This window comes from Scyliorhinus canicula, chromosome 4 (genome assembly GCF_902713615.1).
Source record: "Scyliorhinus canicula chromosome 4, sScyCan1.1, whole genome shotgun sequence".
Taxonomy (NCBI): domain Eukaryota; kingdom Metazoa; phylum Chordata; class Chondrichthyes; order Carcharhiniformes; family Scyliorhinidae; genus Scyliorhinus; species Scyliorhinus canicula.
Window position 1 is genome coordinate 77,834,961 of NC_052149.1, and position 18,385 is coordinate 77,853,345.

Consider the following 18,385-nt stretch of genomic DNA (forward strand, 5'->3'; position numbering starts at 1 on the left):
CAAATCCGAGATTGCTGCCAGCAACTCCGTCATAAACCCACATCATCCCAATTTGGGGCATACACATTTACCAACACTATCTGTGCCCCTTCCAATACCCCACTCACAATCACATATCTCCCACCTGGATCCCTCACCTCCTTCGCACTCACAAATCTCATTTTTGTGCTCATTAAAATCACCACTCCCCTTGATTTTGATTCAAACCCAGAGTGAAAAACCTGCCCGCCCACCCCTTCCTTAACCTAACCTGGTCCTTCACACGGAGGTCCGTCTCCTGCAGAACGACCACCCCCGCTTTCAAGCTCCTGAGGTGCGCGAACACCCGTGACCTTTTAACCGGCCCATTCAGTCCCCGGACGTTCCACGTTGCCAACCTTACCGGAGACTTATGCCTCCAATCCCCTCTAACGTCCGTCATCTTCCCTACTTAACTCCCGCCCCCTTAATTCCACCCTATACTTAGCTCATCCCAGATTGCCCCCCTTTCCACCCCTGACCATGTCAACTCTCTTGCCACGTTGCAACAACCTGCCCCCCCATCTCCTCCACCCCGGCCGACCACCCCTCTCGGCCTTCTCCCCCATCACCTCACTTCCGTTCACCAGCATCACCTGCTAGTGTGACAGCCCCTGCCCAAAGGAACACCTCCCCCCCACTCCTCAGCTCAAGGAAGAAGGCTGCTGACCGTACCCTCCCACACCCAGACAGACTCCTCCAGAACTTCAGGCTGCCTCCCCTAAAAGCAAACAAACAAATGCTGAACACAAACAGTCCCATAACACAGGAGGGGGGGGGGATGGGAACATCCACCCCCCATAATCTTTTGACCCCTTACAATCCCAACAGTAAACAACAAACCCAAAAAAGGACCCCCTCCAAACCGGAGGGGATGAAAAACACCCTAATCCCTAGCCACTTCTGGGGTCTCTAAATAATACTTCCAGCCTCCGAACATCACCCATAATCTTGCCGGGTAGAGCACACTAAACTGATCTGCCGCTGGTACAGCACCGCCTTGGCCTTGTTGAACCCTGTCTGTCACTTGCCAACTCGGGTCAGATGTCCTGATAAATTCGGCCCTTCTTCCCTTCCCATTCGCAGGTACGCTTCTCCCTGGTCCAACACAAAATCTTGTCTTCCTCCACAAATTTCTGGAGTCTCACGATCACCGCCCGCGGCAGCTCCCCAGCTCTAGGCTTCTGCCTCAGGGATCTCTGCGCTTGATCCACTTCAGGGGTCTTATCTAGCACCCCTTCTGCCACCAGCCCCGCCAGCATTTTCGAGACGTACCGCGTGGCACTCACACCTTCCACTTCTTCAGGCAGGCCCACTAATTCGCAGGTTCTGGCTTCTCGAGGTAGTCTCCTGCTCCTCCACCTTTGCCCTCCACTTTTTACACAGGTCCCCTCTGTGGTGAACGTATTGCATTAACCATTCACCATGTATGCAACTGTGTCACGCTGTTGCCCATGTGGGCTCCACCTATGGACCATTGTAAGATATTACCTGGAATGTATCATGTTGGTGCCTTTGTGGGCTCCGCCCCTGGCTCCTCCCATTGAGGGGAGGTATAAAGAGCGGTAGCCCTGTAGGCGGCTCTCAGTAGCAGAGCAGTCGCAGGCAGGCACTGTTCTAGTCGATTAAAGCCACAGTTTACATTTACTCTCTGTTTTGCGTGAATTGATGGTCGCATCAATTTAATCGACTACGACACCACTATGGAATCGGCCCTCAAACCTCACCGACTGGAACTTGACCCACAAGCCGCAGAGGCGAAAGGGATTTTTTTGCACTGGCTCCGCTGTTTCGAGGCCTAACTTCTGCCTCCTCCTCGCCTTCCGTCTCTGACGACAGAAGCTGAGCCTCCTCCACGCCCGGGTGAGACATCGAATCTCTGTACAACTCGAGGAAGCCTCCACCTACGCAGATGCCCTCGCGATGCAGAAGCATCTATACGCAAGGCCAGTGAACGAGGTGTACGCGCGGCATTTCCTCACTACTCGCCGCCAACGCCCCGGGGAATCGCTGGAGTACCACCTACCCGACCTCAAAGTCCTTGCGCGAAGTTGCAACTACCAGGCCGTTACGGCCACTCAACATATGGATCTCGCCTTCCGGGACGCCTACATGGCTGGAGTCAGGTCCAACTACGTGAGACAGCACCTACTCGAGAAAGGTGCCCTAGACCTGGAAGAGACGGTAATGCTAGCCCCCTCCCTAGAAGTAGCATTCCAAAGCCTCAACGCGTTCCCGTCTGATCATGCGACCCCCTCGTGGACCCCCGACCATAGAGTACCCTAGGCCTGTGCCGCACAGCTGCCTGCCCAACACCGGGGGGGGGGGGGGGGGGGGGTGGCACCCTGCTATTTCTGCGGCCAGCATCAGCACCCCAGGCAGCGCTGCCTAGTACGCCGATTTTAAGTTATATGTACTCCCCAACCTCTGCGCTCCTCTCCTGTTGGGACTGGACTTCCAGTGTAACCTCAGGAGCCTACTCTGAACTCTGAAGTTCGGCGGGCCCCTACCCCCACTCACCGTATGTAGCCTCGCGACCCGAAAAGTCGACCCTCCCCCGCTCTTCGCAAATCTCACCACCATCTCCTACAGGACAGGACTTTTATCAGGTCCAAGGTCCAGCAACTCTTGCGGGAGGGGATCATCGAGGCCAGCAATAGCCCCTGGAGAGCTCAGGTGGTGGTCGTCAGGACTGGGTAAAAGAACCGGATGGTTGTAGACTACAGCCAAACAATAAACCGGTACACGCACCTTGATGCGTACCCTCTTCCCCGGATTGCAGACATGGTGAATCAGATCGCACACTACTGGGTGTTCTCCACGGTGGATCTGAAGTCCGCATACCACCAGCTCCCAATCCGCCCGGAGGACCGCCACTACACGGCCTTTGAGGCAGACGGCCACCTTTTCCATTTCCTCCGGGTCCCCTTTGGCGTCACGAACGGGGTTTCGGTGTTCCAAACGACGACGGACCGAATGGTGGACCAGTACGGGCTGCGGGCCACATTTCCGTACTTGGACAACGTCACCATCTGCGGCCATGATCAGCAGGACCACGATGCCAACCTCGAGATTCCTCCAAACCGCCCAAACCCTTAACCTCACTTACAACAAGGAGAAATGAGTTTTCCACACAACCAGACTAGCTGTCCTCGGCTATGTCGTGTAAAACGGAGTTCTATACCCGACCCTGACCGTATGCGCCCCCTCCTGCAACTCCCCCTTCCCCACTGCCCCAAGGCCCTGAAAAGGTGCCTCGGGTTCTTGTCCTATTACGCCTCGTGGGTCCCCAACTATGTGGACAAGCCCGCCCACTAATCAAGGCCACCATTTTCCCACTGTTGGCCGAGGCCCGCCAGGCCTTCAGCTGCATCAAGGCGGATATTGGCAAAGCCGCGATGCGCGCGGTGGACGAGTCCGTCTCCTCCCAGGTGGAGAGCGACGCAGGCAGGCCAGTAGCATTTTTTTCATGTACCCTCAATGCCTCCGAAATTCGAAACTCCTCTGTCAAAAAAGAAGCCCAAGCCATCGTGGAAGCTGTGCGGCACTGGAGGCACTGCCTCGCTGGTAGGAGGTTTACCCTCGTCACCGACCAACGATCAGTAGCCTTCATGTTTGATAATACGCAGCGGGGCAAGATCAAGAATGATAAGATCTTGAGGTGGAAGATCAAACTCTCCACCTATAATTACGATATAGTATATCGTCCTGGGAAGCTCAACGAGTCCCCAGATGCCCTGTCCCGTGGCACATGCGCCAGCGCGCCAAATGACCGACTCCGGGCTATCCACGATGACCTCTGCCACCCAGGGGTCACCCGGCTTCTCCACTATATCAAGGCCTGCAACCTGCCCAACTCCACTGAGGAGGTCAGGGCCATGACCAGGGACTGCCCAATCTGCCCGAGTGTAAGCTTCACTTCTATCGACCGGATAAGACCCACCTGGTAAAAGCATTCCGGCCCTTTGAGCGCCTCAGTATTGATTTCAAAGGGCCCCTCCCCTCTACCAACCACAACACGTATTTCCTCAACACCGTTGATGAGTTCTCCCGCTTCCCCTTTAGCAATCCCTTGCCCCGCCATGACCGCGGCCACCGTCATTAAAGCCCTACGTAGTGTCTTCACCCTGTTCGGTTTCCCCACGTACGTTCACAGTAACCGGGGCTCGTCGTTCATGAGTGACAAACTGCATCAGTACCTGCTCGGTAAGGGCATCGCCTCGAGGAGGACTACCATTTACAACCCCAGGGGAAACGGACAGGAGAGGGAGAACGCGACGGTCTGGAAGGCCATCCTCCTAGCCCTACGGTCTAGGAATATCCCAGTTTCCCACTGGCAGGAGGTCCTCCCCGACGCACTGCACTCTATTAGGTCCCTCCTTTGCACGGCCACAAACGAGACCCCTCATGACCGCCTGTTTGTTTTCCCCAGGAAATCCACCTCCGGGGTCTTACTTCCGTCTTGGCTGAAGACACCGGGGCCCGTCTTACTGCGCAAACATGTCAGGAGCTATAAGTTCGACCCCCTGATCGGGATGGTCCAGCTCCTTCACACCAACCCCCAGTACGCATACATAGAACACCCCGACGGCCGACAGGATACGTTTCCCTCCGGGACCTGGCACCCGCAGGTTCCACTACCACCGCCACCCCAACTTACCCCACCCAACTTACGCTGTCCAGCGCCCCGCCCCTACATGGCACCCACATCCCCTCCCACCCTCCATTCCCCCTTCACCGACCCACAGGAACAAAGCTCCAGAAGACACGCTCCCGGAGTCCGCATCTGTGCCCGCACCTGGGACTTCACTACCTATGCCCGCACGGATGAGTTCGACACCCGGGCCAGCTGCGATACCAGAGCTTCGGCAATCACAGCGCACGATCCGGGCGCTGGACAGGCTTAACTTGTGAACCCTTCACCCCCGCCGGACTTCAATTTGTTTTAACAGTGGGGGAATGTGGTGAACGTATTGCATTAACCATTCACCATGTATGTCACTGTATCACGCTGTTGCCCATGTGGGCTCCACCAATGGACCATTGTAAGATACAGTATTACCTGGAATGTATCAAGTTGGTGCCTTTGTGGGCTCCGCCCCTGGCTCCTCCCCTTGAGGGGAGGTATAAAGAGCAGTAGCCCTGTAGGCGGCTCTCAGTAGCAGAGCAGTCGCAGGCAGGCACTGTTCTAGTCGATTAAAGTTTACATCTACTCTCTGTTTCGCTTGAATTGATGGTCGCATCACCCTTGGAGCTCCACCTCCACCTTCAGAGCCACCACACGATCGCTGTGGTCCGAGATCACTCCTCTGATCTTCCGAATCTGCTGCCTCTGCATCTCCAAACACTTCCCCATCCGTTCCAATGAACTCTTCAGCGGTGCCACAGCTCCTTCCATGGCCTTCGAGCGATCCTCCCGCATTTCCTTCCTCTGCTGGCAGAATTCCTCCTTAATAAAGGCTGTCAACTGCTCCAGCTGGGGCCTTCCACCTTGCACCACCCCTTCCCCTGCAACCATCCTTACATTGGCTGCTACAGCATTGGTTTCCTCTAATTCTTTAGCCACGTCTCTCACCGTCTTCTGCCGGCTTTAGTAACCAGCGGACATACCACTCCCGGGGGAAACTACTATGCCAACCTTCACCTACGCCTTTACATCAAAATTCCAACCAGTACGGAGTAAAAAGAGCTCTTTCCTGTACCTTCAAAGGAGCTGCCCTGTGTGCGACCATTCACATCATGGCTGCCACCGGCGGTCTGTCCCCACCCTCACACAGCAATTGATTGGGAAGAAGCAAAATGATTGCACTGTTGCACCTCCCATGTTGCTTTATGGTAGTACTTTGTTGCCTCATTGAGAAACGGCTGACCACCATAGCTTTACACATGCCCACAGTGGTGCAACCTTACTGTGGGCGATTGGTGGTGTAGTGGTAATGTCACTGGATGAGTAATCTAGAGGCCCAGATTGAAAGTAAAGTAAATGTCGCCACAGTCCAGAGGACCATAGGCTGCTCTCCCCTTTGAGAACTGACTGGTGGTGATTTAACCGGAGGGTCACCACACCTTAGGCGAGGGGCAAGGGCAAGGAGGTGGGGTAAAAATAAGTTGTACATAAATGTAGAATAAATCAGTTTAATTATTTTTTTTAAATGTGGGGCTTTCATGGAAAATCTCAGCCAGTACGAGAATTGAACCCGCACTGTGGGATCGTTCCACATCATGAAGCAGCCATCCAGCCAATTGAGCAGACAAAGAATTAACCACAGGAATCTGGAGCAAATCACTGCATAGGGTGAACTCCACCTCCTCATGAGAAGATCGGAGTCTAACGCAGCTGAAGGTAGTGCACAGGGTGCACTTCACAAGAATACGCATGAGCAGGTTCTTCCTGGAGATGGAGGACAAATGTGAATGGTGCCATGGAGGCCCAGCCAACCACGCCACATGTTCTGGTCTTTCCCCAGACTGGTCGGGTACTGGACTGCCTTCTTCAAGGTCATGTCCAAGGTTGTGGGACTGAGGGTGGAGCCATACTGTTGCGGTCTTCGGGGTAAACAGAAGTCAGAAATCTAGAGGGGTAGACACCCTAGACTCTGCCTCCCTGATCGCCTGCCAGAGGCTCCTGCTCGGCTGGAGTTCGGCAGTGCCACCCAAGGCCGCCGACTGGCTGTCTGACCTAGTGGAATTCCTCAAATTGGAAAAAACTAAAATTCTCTATATGGGGATAGGGGGAAGGCTTCCACAACATGTGGAAGCAATTCACCAGCCGTTTCCAAGACCTATTTGTAACCAACAACCAAATAACGGATGGGTAAACGGAATGAAGGCAAGGAGGGTGGAGCAGAATGGGGAAGGTGGGGGGAGCGGAGGAGAGAAAGACACCAACCAGGATGCAGGGTGAGCAAGGTAGAGGAACCATAGGGGAGCATTGACAAGGAGATACAGGTGTGCGACCACACCAAAGGTATGCACAGGTGGTGTCAAACACACCCTCTAATATGTTTTGATACCAGGAGGTGACACATACAAAGTAACTCTGACACGGAGGCGGTAGCCTACGACAGGAGACCTGAAGCCAGCCCCACCCACTCTGTATCTATACACACACTACCCTTATGTATCCACAATGTTCCGATAGTTTTGTCTTTTCGTTTTTCTTTCTTTGCTATATACCCATTCTATAAATATCTCTATATTACAGTACAATGTTCCTTACATGTTACTACAAATGCAAACCAATAAAAAGATTTTAAAAAATAGAATTAATCATAAGGTCTGCTGTTGACATTGCAGTTTTGGTTTAATTTGAAAAGAATGTACCCAAATACAAATAAAATTTCTATTTCAATTAAAAATCCACTCTTACCTACACTGAAGAAATTGTTTTCAATGTTTGTTTTAAAGCGCCTGAAGTATCACTAGATTGCTATCTAAGCAGAACTTGGTGACATCAACCAAGTGATTGGCTTCCCGGAGCTATATGGAACATATCCCAGGTTGAATTCGTGCTCAGTCACATTATTCAGCTAAGTTGGCTTTAGGAGTTTTGTAACTGGTTTCAATGCCATTACGTTAAATATCACAGGAACACCAGGTGGCATTAGTATATTCTTCCCTAACTTTCATAGAATCCTTACCATGCCGAAGGAGGCCATTTGGCCCATCAAGTATGCACCGATCTATACCCGTAACCGAACCAACTCATCCCTGGACACTAAGGGCGCGATTCTGAGGACACGTTACGTTCAAGCGAGACATCAGAGTCGGAAATCTGCCACAAATGGGCGTGACCAAATGACGCTCCCAAGTAGGTCATGCATAGGACCTACTCACGTGGGTTGCACCGGCCACCCTCGATTGTTCGGCCTCCCTAGGGAGGCTGCAGCTGGGCGCCGATCGATGCTGGTCCACACAAACATGGACCAGACAGAACAGCACCCGAGGGGGGGGGGGGGGGGGGGAGACACCGTGCCACTGCCCAGTTAGCACCATGGCACTGCCAAGCCAGGAGTACTGCCTGGGTGCCAGGGTGGCTCTGCCAAGGGGGTGAGGAGGGGCCATGCCCATAAAATGAAGGTAGAGGAGGGGTTCCAGGGGTGCGGGTGTGCAGGGCAAGTAAGTAGGGGACTCTGGGAGGTTGGAAGGGTGATGGGTGGGGGCCAGGAAGGGAAGGGAGGGTGTGCTGTAAGGGGGCTTGGGAGATGGGGGGGGCTGAAGAGGAGGGTCACCAGGGACCTCATAGAGGGATGTCGTCACTTGGCGGGGTGTGGGGCAGTGTCCATATGTGTGGGGGGTGACCTTGCCCATGGGTGGGTGCGGGGGGGGGGGGGGGGGGGGGGAGACCCAAGCTCACTTAGTGATCGGAGCACCCTTTCAAAATGGCGGACTGATCTTGGAGTTCAGCTTCCCAGTGCTAAAAAAAATTCTAAGTGTGGCCAAAACCAGTGCGAAGCTCCCCAGGGACGAAAAAAAGGATTAAGTGTCATTGAATAGCAGTGGGGAACTCGGGGAAACTCTCTGAAAAAAACCACCAGAAATGTTTTGGGAGAATCGTGCCCTAAGGGCCAATTTAGCATGACCAAGCCACCTGACCCGCACATCTTTGGACTTGCAGGAGGAAACCAGAGAACCAGCACGGTAGCATGGTGGTTAGCATAAATGCTTCACAGCTCCAGGGTCCCAGGTTCGATTCCCGGCTGGGTCACTGTCTGTGCGGAGTCTGCACGTCCTCCCCGTGTGTGCGTGGGTTTCCTCCCACAGTCCAAAGATGTGCGGGTTAGGTGGATTGGCCATGCTAAATTGCCCTTAGTGTCCTAAAAAAAAAAAAGGTTAATGGGAGGGGGGGTTACTGGCATAGGGTGGATGCGTTAGGGTGATCATTGCTCGGCACAACATCGAGGGCCGAAGGGCCTGTTCTGTGCTGTACTGTTCTATGTTCTAACCCGGAGGAAACCCACGCAGACACAGGGAGAATGTGCAAGCTCCACTTTTTCTCTTCTTTTTCTCTCATCACAGCCCCCCAGATCTGAGACTTGAAGTGTTTCTACTTTTTACTCTTCCTGGAAAATAAAAACAGCAAGCAATAACTATGGAGTAAGGTTATCCCAGCATTCAAAGCAATTGTATGCTGTCTATTAAATTTATAGATCTATTGAATTTATAGATCTATAGATTTAAGAATGTGCTTTATTGCTGTTATAGGAAAATCCTATCCCCTTATCTGTCTTTTCTCATACTGGCTAGAGAAAGCAAGAAAAATGTTAGAAACTACCAGGCTGAGGCAGAATGCATGTACCAACCAGGAGGTTAGGATTTTGAGGATCAAGTTCATTGGTCTGTGTATCACATTCCTGATTACGATCCAATGATCCTTCCTGGAAATCACCAATTGTGGATGTCAAGAGAGTATGTTCCCCATGGTTGAATAGTCTGTCGACACTCACTGCTCATCGATATTAAAAGATTAATTTCTGAAAGCTGCAATGTTTGTGGAACTAGATCCCTTCATGGCACCATGCTCTCACCAGAGAAAGGGAGTCATTTGGCAACTTTTTTTTGTTTGGAGCAGAAGAGCAGCGTTTCACAGGGCATGATTTACACTGACACAATTATGTGTCTTAACATATTTTGTATATTTACATTAGTTGCTTGGAGAAGACTGAAAGAGTTTTGCTAAGTATGTTTCACAAAGATAACGCTTCTATAAATAGGGATCAAACTGTTGTTTGCTATTTCTAAAGTTTGCAATTATGATAATAAAACAGTACACATAAAATGCTTTAAACCAACCCCAGAATAAGATGAGAAATCCATGATACTGAATGAGGACATTACATCAGTTGAATGGGGATATGGCATGAGTGATGGAGCATGGAGTGAATTATGAAGGGCACCATCACCTTATAATATAAATTCTACCCGGTGATATGATTAGTGTAGAATGCACTACTACTGACCACGCGCATTCAATAGAATTGTATTATGCTCAAAACTCATGGTTGTTAATTGTACAATGATTTGATAATAATTGGTCACAAGGTGTTCTTAAATTCAGTTGTGAATTTCGCAAATTAAATTAGCGACATGCTCTGCACACTCTCATGCATGCCCGCCACCCATCATTGAAGCAGCAGCTTGAAAATACTACGGGTGGGATTTACTAGCTGTTCACACCAGATCCCGTTGACGGCAGCGAGACCGATAGATCCCACTGGCGGGTCGCCTCCCTTGCTGAAAAACACGAGTTGGGGTGGTCAGTAAATCCCACCCATAGTGTATTAATGCTATTAATAGCCCAGTTTTCAGAATTTATTTTGCCTTCGATTTGTTTTGAGTCTCCTATGCCACATTGTAGCGGAAAATAGGTTTGAATCTGTGTTTTCCACATGACCAACTCTGACTGGGTGCAACATGGCCTGGTGAATGCCCAGTTCTTCCCCAGACGAAAAGCAAGACACTCAAATAGATCCTACCAGCGTGGCAGAAGATAGAAGTGTAGGGCAGCACGGTGGCACAGTGGGTTAGCACTGCTGCCTCACGACACCGAGGCCCCAAGTTCGATGCCGGCTCTGGGTCACTGTCTGTGTGGAGTTTGCACATTCTCCTCGAGTTTGCGTGGGTTTCGCTCCCACAACCCAAAGATGTGCAGGGTAGGTGGATTGGCCACGCTAAATTGCCCCTTAATTGGAAAAAGTGAATTGGGTAATCTAAATTTATTTTTAAAAAGACAGAAGTGTACCTCGGACTGAGGCTTGGGACCAGGTTTACTGTTTGCTTTGTCAAATATAGAGTGGTTCACAGCCGAAATAAAGGTTAGAATAACTTTTCAAATAAGTAATCAAATTAAACCATATGAAAAAATTTGCATCAATAGTTATGAAGCAATTAATAAAGGTTTTTTTAAATACCTACAATTGAACTACCTATATAAATACCTCCATATATTTGAATTGTAATAATAAGCTGCAGTCATTCAGGAAATTGTAACTAGGTTTTTTTAACAATTTGATCCTTGACCTTATTGTTTAAGGAGGGTGCACCAGTGAAAAGGAAGGCGTGACTCATATGGAGGATGTGCAAGGGCATGATGGAAAAATGCTTTTATTTGACCAACATAAACAGGGAATAGGAAATAACTTAAAATGAAATGATCTTTTCCTCTCACGATTGCATGCAAAACATTCTGCATCATGACCTTCAGGAGACAGAAAGAAAACTCGTAACATATAGGGGTACAATCATGAATTTCTGAATCCAGGTCAGCTCACATTGCACACATTCAGTTAATAACTCGTTTGTATCAAGCAGGCATTTCCTGTTAGCAAAATTTTCATGATAACCACCATCCCAGTAGCACGCTATGTTGCTTGGGCACAAGACCCCTCAGCAAGGGATGCCACATGCTCTTGCAGACTTCCCAGCCTGTCCATTCCCCCACCTCCAGAATCTGCTGGCATCTCAGATTCCCTCTCCAGTCTGACGATCAGCTCCTGGCTCCTCCTTAGGTTCTCTTCTAGTTGTCTGCGGAGTGCCTGTGCAGCCAAGAGCTCAGCCTGCAGCATTTCTTCTCCGCTGGAGCTAAGTAAAGATGTAAATGTGACAAAGATCAACTCTATCAAACTATCACAGGGCAGTGCTTGGTGCATGGACAATAGATAGAAAAAACATCTACACAGAATTCCTACAGTGCAGAAGGGGGCATATCGGCCCATTGAGTCTGCACTGACCCTCTGAAAGAGCACCCTACTTAGGCCCATTCCCCGCAACCGCACCTAACCTGCACACCTTTGAACATTAAGGGGCAATTTGCATGGCCAATCCACCTAACTGGCACATCTTTGGACTGTGGGAGGAATACGGAGCACCGGTAGGAAATCCACACAGACGTGGGAGAAAGTGCAATCTCCACACAGTCACCCAAGGTCAGAATTGAACCCGGGTCCCTGGTGCTGCGAGGCAGCAATGCTAACCACTATAGAATTCAAAGATTTCCAGGGCAGGGTTTTTCAGATGACGCAACTTTCCACCCCACTACCCAAAGCGTCAGCAGGGACTGCATCCTCCCAGTCACAGCAGCCTCGGAGCTATTTAATGCTCCCATGGGCTGGGCTGGACTGGGACGAGCAGTACCCAGATTCTATGTCACGGAGTCCAGGACAAAGTGCATGCTGAGGGTGTCAAGAAAGGGAGGGGCAATGAGGCCCATAGGGATGGGAAAAGTGGGGTTGGGCAGGCAGACCTTGGGGCTCTTAGGGTCCTGCCCCTACACCAATCGCAGCCCAGGTAGGATAACCTGCCAGCCTTTCCCCCTATCCCTGAACCCCTCGCACCAGCCAAAAAATTGAGGTCAAAGTGGGAAGCAGCCTTTAAGTGGTCAAAGGGAGAGAGGGTGGGTCGCCCTTGATGGGGAACGCTAAGGGTTTTCAAACCTGCTACTGGGGCCAGTAAAATTCTGCCTCAACTGCTGGCTGCCACATGGCTGATTTTAGGTGCAAGAATCAAGTGGAGGGGGAAATGGGTTTGAATGAAGGTCAAATTTGACTGAATTTGAGCTTCTGAACATGAAGGAAATTATGAACCAAAAATCACAGGGCTTCAGGTCAGATTTCGTCCAAGATAGAGCTTGCAGTTGATGAGAATGTGTATTTATTGCGAGTCAGGGAATACAGTGAACAACATTTTGAACCCGAGAAAACTGACACCTTAAAATTTAACAAAGGTTTCAGAACTGAGATAACTTCAGCTACGAGAAAATTACAGACCAGTTGAATTACCTGACAGCAAATAGAACAGATACAGTGATTCTTAGCTCACAGGCACATTTTTATTCCTTCAGGGGATTGGGGGGGGGGGGGGGGGGGGGGGGGGGGGGTCAGTGGTTAGGCCAGCATTTACTGCCTATCCCTGGTTACCCTGGAGAAGGTGGTAGTGAGCTGCCATTGAGAATTGCTGAAGTCCATGTGGTGTCAGTAAACCCACAGTTCTGTTCGGAAGGGATTTACAGGATTTTGACACAGTGACAGTGAAGGAAGGGCAATACATTTCCAAGTCAGAATGGTGTGCGGCTTGGAGGGTAACTTGCAGATGGTGGTATCCCATGTGCCTGTTGCCCTTGTAGAGGTCACAGGCTTGGAAGGTGCTTTTGTGAGTTTTTGCAGTGCAACCTATTGGGCGCCATTTTCCCAACAAATGACTGAGGGTGGAATTCTCTGCCTCGCCAGCCCCGTTTTCCTGCTCGTCACGCCCCTGCTGGCAGCAGGATTCTCCGCTCCTGCAGCCGGCCAATGGGGTTTCCCATTGTGGCCACCTCCAACCCCATCAGGAAACCCCATTGGCCGGCTGAGGGACCCCCACATTTAGCAACGCCCCTTCAGCCTGCACCCTTCATACACCTCTTCATCCCCCTTTCATGGACATGGCTCCCCTCAGGCCCCATCGCTTGCCTGTGCCAACCTGGCACCAAGTCAATGCCAACCTGGCACCTGGGCAATGCCAACCTGAACTGCCTGGTTGGCACTGCCTTGCACTTGTTCCTGACCACCTGGAGCTCCAAACGCCACCCCCCCACCCACCTCCAGCATGGTCATCACATCTGGTCTCCATGTTTAGAGACCAATAGCGTGAGACCTGGCCAATGTGGCCGGTGACTACCAGGAGCCAGAAGAATGCAGCTTCAAACAGACTGTGCATATTTAAATTGGCCTAATAGCTCATTTAAATGTTAGCTGGATCACACCCAGTGAGGATATGATCCAGATCATGCCGGGCATAGTGGATTGGGTACATTACGCTCGGCTCGATGCTGAGCATGAAACCCGTTTTGGGCCTCTTCCGCTATGCACCAGGCACAATGCGATCATGGGTGCAACCCAGTGGAAAAATTGCATCCATAGTTTCTACATAGTGGATGGGGTGCCAGTCAAGTGGATTACTTTGTCTTGGATGGTGTCCAGTTTCTTAGTTCGTTGGAGCTACATTCATCAAAGCAAATGGAAAATATTTCATGAATTATATCTTGCAGATGGTGGACAGGCTTTGGGAAGTCAAGAGGTGAGTTACTCACCATAGAATTCCGAACCTCTGACCTGCTCTTGTAGCCACAGTATTTAAATGCAAGGTCCAGTTCAATTTCTGGTTAATGCAAACCCCAGGATATTGATAGCGGAGGATTCAGTGATTGTAATGCCATTGACTGGAAAAGGGGAGATGGTTGGATTCTGGCCAAAGTCTGAATATTGTCCAGATCCAACGTGTCACTTGTGTATGCCCTATGGCTCCCAGGAGGAGCTGGGGGAATCCACCTTGAAACAATTAATTGAAGTAATAAGTGACAGATGTTCAGTAAATAGCAACTGGGTTTGTTTAATAATTTGACTCTACCATTAGTAAGGGGAGTGAACCAGTAAAAAGGATGGAGTGACTCACACATTCAAAATGAAGGAAGTGCAAAGACATGTTGGGAATATGCTTCTGCTTGACCAACATAAGCAAGGAAAAGGAAATAGCTTAAAATGGAATTATGTCTTTCATCTCACGGGTGCATGCAACACATTTTGGATTGGGAGCTTTAGGAGATGGGAAGAGATCTCAAACCAATCATGATTTTCTGAATTAAGGCAGTTCACACATTGCACGTTTGGTTAATAAGCATTGCACGTTTGTTAATAAACATTAAACACAAAACATTTAATTTCAAGCAATATTTTCTTTTTTTTTATAAATTTAGATTACCCAATTATTTTTTCCAATTAAGGGGCAATTTAGCGTGGCCAATCCCCCTACACTGCACATTTTTGGGTTGTGGGGGTGAAACCCACGCAGACACGGGGAGAATGTGCAAACTCCACACGGACAGTGACCCAGAGCCGGGATCGAACCTGGGACCTCAGCGCCGTAAGGCGGTTGTGCTAACCACTAGGCCACCGTGCTGCCTCAAGCAATATTTTCAAGACAACCACAGTTCCACACTCCGTTGCACCAGAATGCAGTTAACATTCATGTTAACTCAGTTTTTTCATGAAAACGTGCAGATTATTGATGCTTTGGACAAGACAACAAACATTACAGCAGGACTTTGCACATGTTATATGTGGTACTCATTGTATGTGGTACTCATCAAAATTTTACAATTCTGTTGACTTTCATGATTCCACTTTTATAATAACGTGTGGAAACATACAAAAAATGTTTTACTTTTGGAGAGGTCAAGAAATCAAATTGAACACTGTCACCTCCAAAGGTGGTAACCGATGTTAACGAGATATTTATGCAGAAGTGCAAAATTACACATGCTCTCTCAGGACATATGCACATGCACACAGACTGCAGATGTTGCGCATTTGCCAGGCCCTTTTCTTACCTGTCAGTTTGATTGTGGAATTTAACAAGGCTGATGTAGAGTTGTCGTTCAGACCGAAGAGCTTCGCTCAATCGTGACTGCTCCTGGACTTGCTCTTCAAGGGCACAGATCAGCTGCCAGTAAACAACAGCAAACTTATGAAATAGGGGAAATCAAGCATTATTTCAAAGAATGAGATCAAATTTCAGGCTATTAATGTTTACATTCACTTTAAGACAATTGCAACTTCCATTGTAGATGCTAAATTTGCAAATTGTTAGTCTGGACACTCAATCCAACTAGAATGGGCATTACCATTGAATTTTGAGCTCATAGGTTGTGGGGTGGGTTAAATGTTTATCCATTCCCAATCAATACCCAGCAACCTCTGCCAGAAGTACTCGTATGCACTGAGTGAGAAGATGAGATTTGATTACCGTGTAAGCATTGTATGTGAGCATTCATTGTCACGGCATATGTGGGCAGTTTACAGAGCTATCAGAAGGCAACTAATGTCAGCTAGGAGTGGGTGGTTTCATTAGTGGAAGGATATTTGGGAGAAAAAGATCATAAGCAAAGATTCACTTCTGGATTCAGTCATTTTTGCCCTATTGTGATTTTAGCATTCTCAAACCTCAGATGACTATGACCCAGGTTGATTCAAATTCCATTCTTCTTCATTGCCAGGGATTTCTCAATCTCCACTCTAGACCCAAACAGTGCTGGCTAAATTTTAAAAATTTGTTCATGGGATGTGGGTGTCACTGGCCAGGCAACCAAATATCACATATAGGCCAGGAGGTACGGAGGACATTAGTGAACCGATGTTACATGGTTGACCGCATATACCTGATGGTGTTTTTTTCCCACATTTCTCTCTGTAGGTGGTTCCATTTTTGCCACTTGCTCCCTCAATACCAGGAGCTCCTGTGTAAGCCTCTCCACCTCTGGAAATTCACATGGCTGAACCAGCTGCATTTGCAGGTCCTTTTAGTAATAATGAAAAACATCAACATTTGAACTTTGCAGCAAATCACATCTAAGCCCTATCATTTTATATCCAGATGTGACCAAAGTACAGTATCAATAGTGCAATCTTTTATACATAAATATGCTATCTTCTTAAAGAATGTGACTTTGCTGACCCTCTAAAATATCTGTTTAGCTAGATGACAGTTTCTCAAAGAGACTAGGAGGTAAGATTTTTTTTCCATCCGAAGGACCCCGGTTTGAATTCACTCCAGACGAATTGGATGAATAGTTAATCTATCTCTTGACCATGGGAGCTCCGCATAAACTCAGTCTGCACAAGCTCTACTTCATACTTCTAAGTGAACATGAGCTCAGAGCACAAAACTGTCCCTAACTTGACACAAAATTACTAACAGGCGTTGATCTATCAGAGACACCAAAAGCTTGGTCACAGAGGGTATAACTCAGGAATGCAGCATGTCCTGTCAAACTAGATGTCTATCCTTGCAACTTCTGTACATCAAAAAACTGATGCTTAAATCACAACGGACCTTAATACAGTCCTCCTTGACACGAATATTGCTGGAGAGAGTTTCGATCTCGACTATCTGGCGTTGTATCTCTCCTTCCTGGTTGGAGAGGGCAGACTGCAGCGCAGTCAGCTCAAGCTGAGAACGATAAAATATAAACCATGTTCAGTTAGTTACCTGCCCTCATATCAATCACATTGCAAATATGGAGATTTGCAATATGTAAAAACATTAAAAACATGAGAAAATAGTTCACTTACCATCTCAAACCCAAAATCAAGTCACATGTCCCCACCACAAGGATGAAATGTTAGCAGCAAAGCCAACACTGGTGATTCACCAGGTCCCAAAATTGACATGTTTTTTAATACTCATTATTAAAGCAATTAAACAGCACTCCTAATGTAAGACACCAAAGCTGAAAAGAGCAGGAGAGAAGCCAAGCTAAATAAAAGAGTACTTCTTGACTTGACTTGACTTTTGGGGCAGCAGGGTAGCATGGTGGTTAGCATAAATGCTTCACAGCTCCAGGGTCCCAGGTTCGATTCCCGGCTGGGTCACTGTCTGTGTGGAGTCTGCACGTCCTCCCCCTGTGTGCGTGGGTTTCCTCCGGGTGCTCCGGTTTCCTCCCACAGTCCAAAGATGTGCGGGTTAGGTGGATTGGCCATGCTAAATTGCCCATAGTGTCCTAATAAAAGTAAGGTTAAGGGGGGGGGGTTGTTGGGTTACGGGTATAGGGTGGATACGTGGGTTGGAGTAGGGTGATCATGGCTCGGCACAACATTGAGGGCCGAAGGGCCTGTTCTGTGCTGTACTGTTCTATGTTCTATGTTCTATGTTCTTAGGTTGGAGGAGGAAAGGAGTTTCTCAGTTTGGAGGTCTTGAGAATGAGTGGTTTAGAGTCATAGACTGTTTATTCAGCCTTGATTCCAATACACCGAGGAATGCACAACATGCAGTTTGCTGCATCTGCTCCTCAGTAACTCGGAACATCTTCCTTTTTTCCCCCCCAAAGCATTTTCTTCCTACTCTCTGAACCATTTTTTCTTCGGCTGGGTTCTCCTCAGTCCTTCATCCTCCAGCTGTTGTTTTATCAATCCTAGCAAATTCTGAGAGAAGACTTACTTGCCTGACAATGAATGACCTGAATTTATATTTCAAATTTGTTTCCATTTTCATCACAACAAAACCATATGTATATTGTTCCAGCTCTGTACCTTGGTTTGCATCCACCTGAATCCTGCTGGAATTTTGCCTTAGTTTTCATGTGTCACCTGATGCCTGTGGGTTCCCCTTTTCCAACAATCTTTAAGCTTTTAAAATCTAAGCTTTCTTTTCTTGTTTTTACATTTTCCACACTAGTTTCTTCCCATTTTGTTTTCTTAATATGTTGGCAGCTATTTGACCAGGGTAACATTAAAGCCTCATTCAACATCCAAACACGTGCATTTTCCAATTGAGTTAACTGGACAGTGATCAGGAGTGGGGAAATCTAGGTAATTTTCCTCCTTTGATGACAGCATCA

General features: G+C 48.7%; 1 protein-coding gene across 15 annotated transcripts in view; it reads right to left on the minus strand.

Moving 5' to 3' along the window:
* Positions 1-18,385, minus strand: part of LOC119964697 (phosphodiesterase 4D interacting protein) — a 695,800-nt gene that overhangs the window by 200,794 nt on the left and 476,621 nt on the right. For 14 of the 15 annotated variants that reach the window (XM_038794557.1, XM_038794548.1, XM_038794556.1 and 11 more), the window contains 4 exons: positions 16,882-16,998; positions 16,208-16,345; positions 15,380-15,513; positions 11,459-11,598 (listed from right to left, as the gene is read on the minus strand). In XM_038794557.1, the coding sequence (XP_038650485.1) occupies positions 11,459-11,598; positions 15,380-15,513; positions 16,208-16,345; positions 16,882-16,998 (529 nt within the window). The remainder of the gene's footprint in view (positions 1-11,458; positions 11,599-15,379; positions 15,514-16,207; positions 16,346-16,881; positions 16,999-18,385) is intronic. The other variant, XM_038794558.1, reaches the window with a different exon arrangement.